This window comes from Neovison vison, chromosome 1 (assembly GCF_020171115.1).
Source record: "Neovison vison isolate M4711 chromosome 1, ASM_NN_V1, whole genome shotgun sequence".
Taxonomy (NCBI): Eukaryota; Metazoa; Chordata; class Mammalia; order Carnivora; family Mustelidae; genus Neogale; species Neogale vison.
Genome location: NC_058091.1, coordinates 232,631,007 through 232,643,076, shown reverse-complemented (window position 1 = coordinate 232,643,076; position 12,070 = coordinate 232,631,007). Strand labels below are relative to the sequence as shown.

The window sequence follows — 12,070 nt, the reverse complement described above, 5'->3', positions numbered from 1 at the left end:
CTTGGGACAAAGGGGATTACCCCAGCGAAGGAGGATTACATGCAGAAAAGGCCCTGCTTGATTCAGTTGAGTTCTATGCACAAACTTGATATGATGGGTGTAAGAGACAAGATGGATAGACTTCTTTATCGTAGCAGGGGTGTTAGTACCCCAGGATACCCTTAAATAAGATGATATTTACAGAATGAGAAAAAGTCACTCCCTTTTCAACTTTGTTAAGCTTCTATTGATTTTTTTTTTTTCCCAAGAAAACCGTCACAGTTTGGTGCTAATTTGCCTTACTATCTTTTTAAAATCATCTCCCTCTTTTAATAAAGCAGAAGCCTCAAGCTCAGAGTAGGAGGCAGGCAAGAGTATCTACGGAATGATTAGCGACACCATTTTGTTCACATCGCATCTACTTTCACGCTTTTTGGGAAAATTTGTTTCCCATTTGCAGAAGAGATACCAAATTTCTGCCCAGAGATTTTTCAATTGAAGAAAGCTCATCAATTTAAAAAAGAAGATGAAGTGGACAACAGTGTATGTGGCAGCCAGATGGGAAAGTGATACAAGGATTTGGCAATAACCATGAAGGTGATCAGTGAATGCCGGAAACCCAAGAAACACAGATTAAGGACTTCCCGAGAGCAAGCTTTCGCCAGCCACGATTACTGTGTGCTGTCTCTTCCCACTGTTTCTTTTAATTGTCTATTTGGATATACTGGTCCATCAAGGCAGAGCCCTAGGACACATGGCCTGCAGGTTATAAATGTTAGAGGGGCACTAAGATCTTTCTGATAGGTTCTGGAAGCTGTTGGATGAGGGAGTCCCAAGTGTGCAGGGCTCCTTATTCATTGGACTTTTACAAAAGGGATTTGCAGTGGGTCTGCCCCTCCAAGTACCTTCCATTGCTCATTACTTATTTACCTTGCTGCATTTTCAACCTGATTTGCCAGACCCCACCGGTGCTCAGAGGGCTAAGAAACACTTTTGTGTATGACCTCTAATTTAGAAGCTCAGGGTCATTATTTATTTATGGACTGTCTAAAAAGATTTTTTCTACTTTCTTCCAGTGCCTAATTCCTTCCTTCCCCTTACTGCTTCTGACACTCAGGAGCAGATGCTCAGAATCTCCAAAATGTGAGCAATAGTGAGACTTGGTGTGAAGGTGACTTTCCAGAGAACACCAGCTGCCCGTGCCTCAGAGAAGAGGCAGAGCCTCTCTCACCTGGGTGCAGATAAACCCTGTGGAGCTTCAGAGTTGTGGGGAGGGCCTCCCCTCACCCACAGAGGCCACCTCTGCTCCATTTAGAAAAAGGTTCTCTGTCTCCCCACCCCAGCCTCATGAAGGTACATGGTTGGTCAGGCAGAACACAATCTGGGGTTCTGTCCCCACCTGCTCCCTTTTCCAGTTGCCTTTGTGTATATTATTCTACCACTTGTTGAGGCCCTGAATGGAAACAGACAGATCCTGTGCCCACAACCTTTTCAAGACTCACCTTTCATTCAGAGAACAATGTTTTTATCTTGGACTTCAAACATGGCTTCGTCTTATTTCCACCATAAAGTCAGCTGATCCTCTCTCATTGGACTTCTTTCTCCTCCTCATTTTCTTGTGAGCTTGGTCATTGTAGATTAGGAGAATGGTCCAGAAATAAATTAATCTTCAAGTTTACCTGCCTTAGAAACTCACCTCACGTAAAGAAGAATTGTGTGATGTTACAGTTAAGAGCATGAATTCTGGGGCCCAGTTGCCTGAGTTCAAGACCCAGTTTCACCCCCTCACGAATCACGAGCTCTGAGAGTTTCCACAGACTATCTATCTAAATCTTTTCTGAATCTGTTTCTTGAGGAACTCAAAGAGTAATTAATTCTTAGAGTCACCATAAAAATGAATAAGCATACTATTTATAAAGTGCTGATTGCAGTGTCTGCCACAAGGAAATCACTCAGAAGATAACTATTAGTATAATTCCATGATGTAGTAGTGACTTTCTTCCTTACAAAAGGAAGCCAAAGCTTCTTCAGCTTGTTTTATGTGGCTGTGTCTATAGCAGGTGGTCAGTGAGAACCAGGCCCTTACTTGTCTCTCTAAAGAATTATTTTAGGGCGCTTGGTTGGCTCAGTCAGTTGAGTGGCTGCCTTCAGCTCAGGGCATGATCCCAGGGTCCTGGAATAGAGACCTGCATCAGGCTCCCTGCTTAGTGGAGAGTCTACTTCTTCTTCTGCCCTCCCCCATCCCATTGTTTGTGCTCGCTCTCTCTCTCAAATAAATAAGTAAAATCTAAAAATAAGAAAAGTTTCTTTAGAAAGAATTATTTTGGTTCCAGAAGGGATATGCCAAAGCTTCTGTGTGCCTTCTTCTTAGCTCTTATGTTTATGCAGTTTTGCTCAGTACTAATACTCAGGCAGCTATGCCTTCAGTGGTCTCTTCTGATTTTCCCTCCTGGGCGCAGGGGCCTAAACCCACTTTGGGAGGCATTTTACTCTTGCTAGGGCTGGGGCTCTGTTGTTCAGGGAGTATGAGCCACCATCCCAGTCAGCCAGAGGGACTGCCCCAGTCTACCCCTGTTACTCAGTGAACTATTTATAATGACCTTTTCACTCTTAAGGTTTTGGGTTTCAACAATGAATTGAGAGGACTTTTTTGTATTATTTTTTCACCCTGAATGCAACTTGAAAATCACTAGTAAGAGAAACATTGTTTTGGAAAGGAACAGATCTGTGAATGGGCTAGAAGCAGACAAATAAAAAAGGTAGAGAGCTATTGTCTAAACATTGTCCTGGGGATCCCTTTCTGAAGAACATAATTTTTAAAGGTTACTCTCTGTTTTCGCAGATTCTGAGAAACCAAGCCTTTTGGGCATTGCTCAGGGACCGTAACTAAGCACTCTTAAATGATACATCCCTGGTAACCCCCAGCTCTGAGCACATTCTGAGAGACGCTCCTGTCCGAATCAACTACCCCACAAATCAAGGGGGGCCTTTTCGAGCGGTCATTGGCATGATTTTCCATGTCTCTTATTTGAAACCCTCATTTGTCCTCTCCGTCCGCATTTATAATGTTTTAGCCTGATGGGCCACCACACGTCCCTTTCGCGTGGGGATTTTAGTACCCTTGAAGGATAACTGCCTATCTCCCACAGGCCTCCTATGCCGGTTCCTCCAAGCGACTCCGTATCACACCACATTGCTCACATTTTAATTCAGCACCATTCGGCAACAGGCGGAAAATTTATTTTATTCTTACTGATTCATACGGGTTTGTATTCATCAGAAAAGACTGAAATTTAAAGGAGCTGAAGCCCTTTGTAAAAATGGAGAATCTTTCCACCATGTCAATGAACATTCAGAGTGGGACTGAAAAAAAGTGTTTTTAATTTAGAGCATACCTGTTCCTGTTCTTCCCAAATGTCTCATTTGCTAGTTCAGAGCCCAGGCTGACATTAGATCTCGGATAGCTCATCGTCAATCGTTGTGATAGATATTTTCATATCCTACCAACTTAAGTACCCTATCCAGTTCTATCAATTCCATAGTGTCTGAATTTTTGTGTTTGTCTTAAATTATTCAGGAAATAAATGCTGCATCCAGAGGAACAATAATGTCTGCCTGGCATATCTCAGGAAACAACAATTATGGCATCATCTATAATTTAGTTTCCTTAATATCATCCCTAGTCCCAGGGAACGGAGAAAGGCAAAAACTCGGTCTGGGGGTAGGAGGAAGTACTAAGCGTGCTACCTGAACAACCTCTTCCTTGCTGAGTCCCATAATGGGCCTAAAAATCTAGTGTGAAGCCTCTTTTTTAAGAAAAAAAATTATGTAGGGGCGCCTGGGTGGTGCAGTCGGTTAAGTGTCCGACTCTTGGTTTTGGCTCAGCTCATGAACTCAGGGTCATGGGATTGAGCCCCATGTCAGGCTCCACACTCAGCATAGACAGAGGGAGACCTCTGCCCCTCCCCTCTGTGCTCTTTCTATCTCTCTCTAAAATAAATAAGTAAATATTTTTATATTGATAGTTGAATTAAAGGACTCCATGCTATTAATTCAGTTTTATTGTGCTGCTGTGTCTCTAGGTACAGAGGTGAAAAGAAAAGACAAAAATGCTTTCCTAGAGAAATAAACCAGGAAATTCTGAGCCTTATATCTGAAAAACCCCACACTAAGGCAGTGGTTCTAAGTGGGGATGGTTTTGCTCTACTTTCTGTCCCCATGCAGGACATCTGGCAAAGTCTGGAGACATTTTTCATGGTCAGGATTCCAGCCAGGAGAGGGAAGTGCTATCAGCCTCTAGAGGGTAGAGGCTAAGGCTGTTACTGAACTTACTTCGAGGCACAAGGCAGCCCCACGGCAAAAAATGACCAGGTGTAAGAGGTTGAGAAATTCACAGAATTTCTGTGACACAAAATGAAACAGAAATTCTGTGTTAGGGCCTCAGCTAATGGTCCTCCATTCCCAAGGCAATTCCCATGTCCCTCAACCAGCTGGTGACCGAAACTAACGCTGTGAGCAGGCACTTGAGTTTATTTTCATGGGGGGAGGGGCAGTAAGGGCGTGCCTGGCAGAGGGAGGACCAGGTGCCAGGTATGGGAGCACTCTGGGCCTGGAACTGCGGTTTAGGGCCAGTATCGACAGACTCCATGGGGTTCTGCTTATGCTGTTTAGCTAAGAGCACTGGACTCCAGGTTCCAGTGGATCCTGGCCCTCACACAATTTCTCCCCACCCATACTGCCTCCCTCCCAAATGGGCAGGGAGACAGACCCTGAGCCAACCGGGAAGGGACTGTTTCCGTGCATCCAGGTCTTCGGTCTTGTGATAAAGCACAAAACGTTTTGGGGAAATTCATAACTCAATAAAGGGGTCCTACACCAAATTCTCAATTCTAATCCCAGCTCTGCTACTTCTGAGCCTGGAGAAATTAACCACAAAGATCTTTTCTGTTAAAGAGGGACTATTTCAAAAAAAAAAAAAAAAAGAGGGACATTTCGGGGCACCTGGGTGGCTCAGTGGGTTAAAGCCTCTGCCTTCAGCTCAGGTCGTGATCTCGGGGTCCTGGGATCAAGCCCCACATTGGGCTCTCTGCTCAGCAGGGAGCCTGCTTCCCCCTCTCTCTCAGCCTGCCTCTGCCTACCTGTAATCTCTATCTGTCAAATAAATAAATAAAATCTTTTTAATAAATAAATAAAAAATAAAGAGGGACTATTTCACCAGGCTACGCTGTTGGAAAATGGCAATTCATCAGATACATGTAAATATGACTGAACGGTAAAAGTCAGCGTTCCATCAACAAATTCAAAAGATATATGATGAGTACTCACTGGGCCAGGATCTTCCACGACTCCAGGTCTTACTTTAAAGGAGGGGTGTCAAGCTTTATTGAGCCTCAGGACCGCCTGGGAGGCTTGTTAAAACACTGGGATCCCACCCTGGTTTCTAATTCGGAAGGCTGGGGGTGGTGCTCAGCAATTGGAGCATTTCTAGCAGGTTCCCAGGTGAAGCCGGGGCTGCTGGTCAGCGGGCCACGCTTGCAGCACCATGGAGCTCAGAAACATCCTCCTCTACCTTTTATTTCTACAAGAGCGTGGATAATCTCAGGATTGAGGCGGCTCCGGACACCCACTCACACTGAAGTAGAGGGTCCCCTGCCCGGCTGCACGTCTGAATCACCTGTGGAGTTTCTGGTTGTTTCTAACACGCATGCCTGGCTCTCCTCCCAATCCCACGGCTAGCTGAGTCTCGGCAGGGTCAAGTCCAGGCACGTGTGTTTGGCAAAAGGGCGCTGGGGTTTCTGATGATGAGAAAGAGCAACAGCTGTACACTTTCTTCCTTCCAAGTGCTGAGCTAAGTTCTTCCACGGTATTATTTGATTTGATCTTCCCCAGTAACTCATAAGAAAACTCCTGTTGCCATCCCAACTGTACAGAGAAGGTGTCACCTTTTAAGGTAACACAGCACGTTCGTGGTTGAACTTGCACTTGAAGCCAGGCAGTCTGACTCCAGAGAACAAGCTCTGCTTAAGGACAGTGTCTCCAGGCTGAGGCTGACCTAATTTGCATCAGAGAACCACTTGAGTATGACACAGAGGAAGGAAGGAAGGAAAGAAAGAAAGAAGGAAAAACAGAGACAAACTATACGATGATAGAAGAGTTATCAAAATCATCTGTTGGTACATTCGGGCAAGAATACCTTCAACTTTCAGCTGGACAAGTGCTACTCTTACTTTATTAAAATGTCATCACATCAGCGACACAAAACACTTCTTTGCACAAAACAAAACCCCAGCAACAAAGGCAGTGAGGTTTGTCTTCAGCAGCTCGCTGGATGCTATCAGGGGGCAGACTGAGAGGTTGGTAGTGGGGAGTGTGGACTGTGAGACACAGAAGAAGAATCAGATGCCATCCCCTCCAGTTGCAGCCGTGTCTCATCAAAACCACAGAGCACGAAAATGGAAATGCCAACACTTTGAGGGCCTCTGAAAGCATTATGAGTTTTGTGCCAACAGCTAACATAACGGGCAGTCTGCCTAGGCTGCTGCTACGGCCCTCTTCCTCCTTCCAGGCAGAAATGCAAGGCCCTACACATTTTGCAGGGGCTGTTTCTTCTGGAACTTCAGTGTTAGACTCACGCTCTATGTCATGAGTGTCAGAACTGAGAGAGACCCTAGAGATGGGCTAGTCCACCTGTTTCTTTTTCTTTTTTCCTTTTCTTTCTTTCTTTTTTTTTTTTTACAGAAAGAAACTTGGGTTCAACACAGAAAAGGGACTGAAAGTCTATGATACATTAGGGGCAGAGCTCGGGGCAGAACTCAGGCCTCTTGGCTCACTGCCCAGGGCTCATTACTAGCCTCTGTATAAATAAAACTTGACTTTCTGGCCCCTGCCTTCCCTTAATATATTATTTTGTTGGGGGTGGGTAGAGGATAACCTAAACTATCCGACAAAAAATATGATATTTCAGACAGAAAAGGAGGAAAAAGGAGTCTTGGTTGGCAAAGAAATAAATACATGTATCCATATTTGTGTCAGCTTTATAGTAGCAATATTTATCTCTGGAAAAAAAAAAAATCCCCTAAGAGACACTTAGAAAAAAACGCTTGGAAATTCGAAGTAGAACACCTCTAGACTGCCTCCCTCTCAATGCCCACAGGTATTATTCGGTTAAAATGTTGCCAACAAAAACTGGTAAGTGGAATTACCAGGGTGTGAGCTCTTAACCACACAGGTTAAAACTTTCTGAGATTGATCTGCAGGTTTACCAGCAGATGCTCAGCTGGTTGGTGACTATGCTAGTCTTGAGGGCAGAATAATTGTGCCGTTGCTGCCTGGACCCCACTTGCAACCGGCACGCAAAAACTGACAAACGAAGCTCCCAGAGGCTCTCAGAAGCATGGCTGTGCCATGGAGCTGAATGGGGCTTAACATTCTATGTGGTGCTTTTGTCTCTCCAGGGCATGTGCACATCACGGACTTCAACATCGCCGCAATGCTGCACGGGGAGATGCGACTCACCACTGTAGCAGGCACCAAGCCTTACATGGGTACGGGCTCTGCGGGCGGCGGTGCTAAGAGCAAGGCTTGGCTTTTTTGTTCTGGCAGACATTTTTTCTGGGGTCAGTCATCCGCAGGCACTCGCCGCGAGGAATGCCAGGTTCCCCTGTGACCTGACCCGAGAAACTTCTGAGTTCATGCGTCTGAGATGAGCCTTGGGAGGCTTTGTTTAGCAAGCGCCCAATCTGACCTTGATTCAGGAGAGCTACCAATGATGCCTCGAAACACTGTTTTAGGAGTTGCTAAGGGCAGCTTCTACCCACTTCCTATCAAAGCGTAGTAGTTGATTGAATAAACATGACTAATTGCTTCTGTGGGCATGGCATGGTATCAAGTGCTGGTGACCTTGTAAGTGAGCAAAATACACAAGGTCTCCAGCTCATAGAGCTTCCCTTCTAGTGAGGGGAGTTTTTAAAAGTAGAATCGGGGGCACCTGGGTGGCTTAATCAGTTGGTTTGGGCTCAGACCATGATCTCGGGGTCACAAAGTCAAGCCCTGCATCCTGCTTCACGTGGAATCTGCATGTCCCTCTCCCTCCCTCTCTGCCCCTCCTCCCACTCATGAGCACTCTCTCTCTTAAATAAATAAGATCTTAAAAATAAAAAATAGAATCAAATAGAAGGTGCAGTAATAAATCGGACAGTGATATGTGACTTAAGTACTACTATACCCATCATTTACATAACCCCACATCACACGCCTAGGGCTGGAAAGTCCACGCAGCACCTCCCAGATGTCATTTTCCCTGTAGTTTCAGCACCATGACAAACCTGTGGGTTCTCCTTATTAAAGATGGGGAACTGGATTTTGCCTGAAGACTCAAAACACACCAGAGGGTGACTAAAAGGCTAAGGTTAGGTGCCAAAACTGTCAACAAGGTCTCCCATTTAATTATGTTAACACTCACAAATTACTACAAATTCTAAGTGCTCCTGTTGGAGTTTCTCTGCGTGGATGCCATTCTGGCACAACTAGCCTTGCCTCCCACCCACCCTGAGAAACGTAAAGGGAGAACTGCTGTCCTTTCCCCAGAGGGATTCAGGAAGAAGGACTTTTCTGCTCTCCCCTCTTAAGATAAGTGATTGAGATCTCGAAGAGAATTCTCTGGAAAGTCTGTGGGTGACTGTGAGGCGAGAGACCCGACTCCATGTTCGATGACCGTCTGGGTCGTCGCCGTATGTGCTGACGGGTCCTGGTACCCACAGAGCGCGAGTTATCCATGGGGTTGGTTGAGGTTGGAGCTAAGCCTACCCAGGGAGCATAACATTAGGAGACAGATGGACAGCAGAGTTTGAGTGTGTGTCGGGGTGAGGGTGTGGATTAGCCCAAGAGCCGGATCCAGCCTGTTAAAGACTCCACCAGTAGCCTGGAGGGAGGGCGGCTCCTATCAGGGAGGCTTACTGGAAACACCACCAATTCCGATAGACACAACTGCATCAGAATCTTGGAGGTGCCCCCAGCACAGGGTGCCTTGAAACCTCTGCAGACGATTCGGCCATGCAGCCAGGGTCGAGGAGCTCTGCCACGCAGGAGGAGTGACGTCAGCTATCAGAAGCAACTTACGAGAGCTCACCCCAGGGCATTCGTGTTATAATCCCTGCCTCCATTACCCCTCTTCCATGACCTAAAATGAATAGTACTCTCTAGGAAAAGGGATGAGGGACATGGCGGACATGGCAGCCAGACTGGCCATCTTCACAGCAGGGTGGCTTAATCTAGCTGCATGGCATGAGAGCGATCTGGATCAGATTTGAGATCAGTCCTTAAATTCATAGGACTGGATTTTAAAGTATCTGCATTAGATGTTTTACTAGGCAAAAAGGATTAAACTGTATTAAGCAAGAGACTGCGAACTATCATTAGGGGAGCCCCCTTCCCAACACAAATGGGAAGCTAGACACTGCATGACTGTTGGCAGATGGGGGGGAAAGCCCCTATTTCTGCTTCTACCTTCATTATTTGAGATGCTTAGAGAAGATAATGTCACTGGTCAAGCCAGCGGAATTAGGGATGTGGAATGAATTGTACTGACTAGATATGGTCGGAGTCATTTATGAGCAAAATAGTTGACCTTGAAATCAAGGGTAAGAGCAAAGTCACTTTTAATAGGTCATTCGCTTCCTCATATAACTAGAGCGAGGGAGAGAAAACCCCTACATACAGGGCTGCCTCACTTCCCAGGAGAAAGAAATCCTCTGGGAAAAAAAATGAGTCTTATTTTAGATGATATTTGAACAACTACAAATTTCCTGGCTTCCTATTACCAGCACGGGTGAATAAATCTCCTTCGTCGCTTCTAAAATAATGGACACATATAATTCAGCCTATTTTCTGCCTAAACCTCACAGTTCTCAGGTGATAAAAGGGAATATCTGAGCCTGCTGGTCTGATGAATTTATTCCGCAGGTTTCCTGGGTTTCCATATTAAGGGCTATTTTCTTGGAGCCAAATCAGAATGAGCATCTGGGTTTTCTAGGCCTGGTTTCCATGGTGAGAGGAGTAAAGGGAGGCTACCCTTCTTTTCTCTCCCCAGTGATTTTAAATACAATATCCGTATAATTTAATTCTCCTCATATTTGGCATTTCGGGTCCTTTCACAACACGGAGCTAGGAAATTGGAGCGCATTCAAGGTTCTCTCCGCTATTTCACCTTCATCCTTATAATTAACAATTACTAATATTTATTGAAAGCTTTCTATGGATCAGACGATGTGTTAAATGCTTAACGTTCATTTACTCATTTATTTTTTTCTCTGCGAGTCTAGGAAGCAGACTATAATTATCACCATTTTACAATGAGAAAATAAGCTAAGTCATTTGCCCAAGATCACAAGACTAATAACTGAAAAAGCTTAGACTTAAAGTAAGCTCTGACTTCAGAAAGTCAAGCTTCTTCCTGAAAGAGAGTTAAAGGAGAAATTTATTAGAAATTATTTGTGGTCCTTAAAAGGTTGTAAATCCATTTAAGTCAGCCAAAGCATTCGAACTGTTTTTTGTTTCAGTACGAATGAGTATCTGTCATCCCTGAACTCTGAATCCAAAGGTTGCCTTTGCCTTTGATTTTTGGCTAAAAGTCTTTCTCAGAGGCGTCTTAGGTAGAAATCTGCCTTTTCTTTTTTAAAAATTATGATCCAAATAATTTGGTAATATCTAGGTAACAGACATTCACCCGCATCCATACCCATTTTATAGCACTCCTGTGGGATACTAATTAGCAGTTATAGAAAAAAAATTTTTTTAAAGATTTTGTTTATTTCGGAGAGCACCTGGGCAGTGGACCTGCACATGTGTGAGTGGGGGGAGGGGAGATGGGGAGGACGGGGAGAAGGAGTCCCAGCAGACTCCCCTCAGAGCACAGAGCCTGACAGAGGGCTCTGTCTCAAGACCCTGAGATCATGACCTGAGCCAAAACCAAGAGGGAATGCTTAACCGAGGGAACCACCCAGGTGCTCCAGAAAGAAAAAAATATTCTAAGAAAGAAAGAAAACAAGGATGAAATACTGGCAACCACAGGAATATATGACACCTACAAGAGGAAGTGCTGAGCGCGTTACACAGCAGTTTCTTGACTCTGAACCACCTCCCTTTCAGCTCCCGCCACCCTCCCCTCCTTCCTCACCCCCACTCCTACCTCTGCCAATACAATCCAGGTCATTTAGAGCTTAACCGATGAAGACATTCTTCTCTTCCCTACTAAAAACAAAGTAAATTCACTATGGAAAAATGTGTAAGATGCTGATAAGCAAGAGGAAGTTACATTAATCCCTCTACTTGTAGCTATTTATGGTTTCCTTCCAGACTTTTTTTCTGTGCATGCACAAACACGCATACATTCTTGTTTAAAAGTTGGATCATACCTAATTTTTGTACCCTAAATTTTCCCTTTATAATGTGATAACAACAGACATCATACAGTGAGCAGTAATTACGGCCCAAAAACACTTTGCTAAGCTTTTAACATTCATCGCGCCATGAAATTCTCAAAGCAACCCCGTGAAAGAGGTTCATAATCACACAGCAAGTAACTGGTGGGGCACAAAGGTAAACCCACGTCTAAAAACAACTCTCAAGCCATAGAACTCATGGGGTGATGGTGATGATGATGTTGAAGGAACAATGGCTGACACAGACTGAGCTCTGCCTACGTGCCAAGCACTGGTCTAAGCGTGTGCATGACGTTCTTTCATGAGGCCAATACTATTGCTATTCCCACTTGAAACATGCAAACTGAGAAATGAAGCACTTTGCTCCAGGTAGAGCTAGGTATACCGCTGTGAGGGTCAGAGCCCCAACTCTTGACTTTCCTAATAAACAGTCTGCTATGCTGGGCGATCTCTCTGTCTCTGGTTTCTAAACCTGCCTCAGCCAGAATTGCAACTTGTTTCTCTCTGACTCCAGAGGCTGGGTCTTGGCGAATGATACTCTGCTTCTTTTCCCATGTCCACATATAGAACTATCATTTTTCATGATCGTATGCTACAGCATTAGAGGACTGCATCAAATTTAACCACTTCTTTATTTTTGAATGTTAGGTTGT

General features: G+C 44.8%; 1 protein-coding gene across 2 annotated transcripts in view; it reads left to right on the top strand.

The window, feature by feature from the left end:
- Nucleotides 1-12,070, top strand: part of STK32A (serine/threonine kinase 32A) — a 95,731-nt gene that overhangs the window by 56,670 nt on the left and 26,991 nt on the right. For both annotated transcript variants that reach the window (XM_044224984.1, XM_044224977.1), the window contains exon 4: nt 7,434-7,523. In XM_044224984.1, coding sequence (XP_044080919.1) covers nt 7,434-7,523 — 90 coding nt within the window. The remainder of the gene's footprint in view (nt 1-7,433; nt 7,524-12,070) is intronic.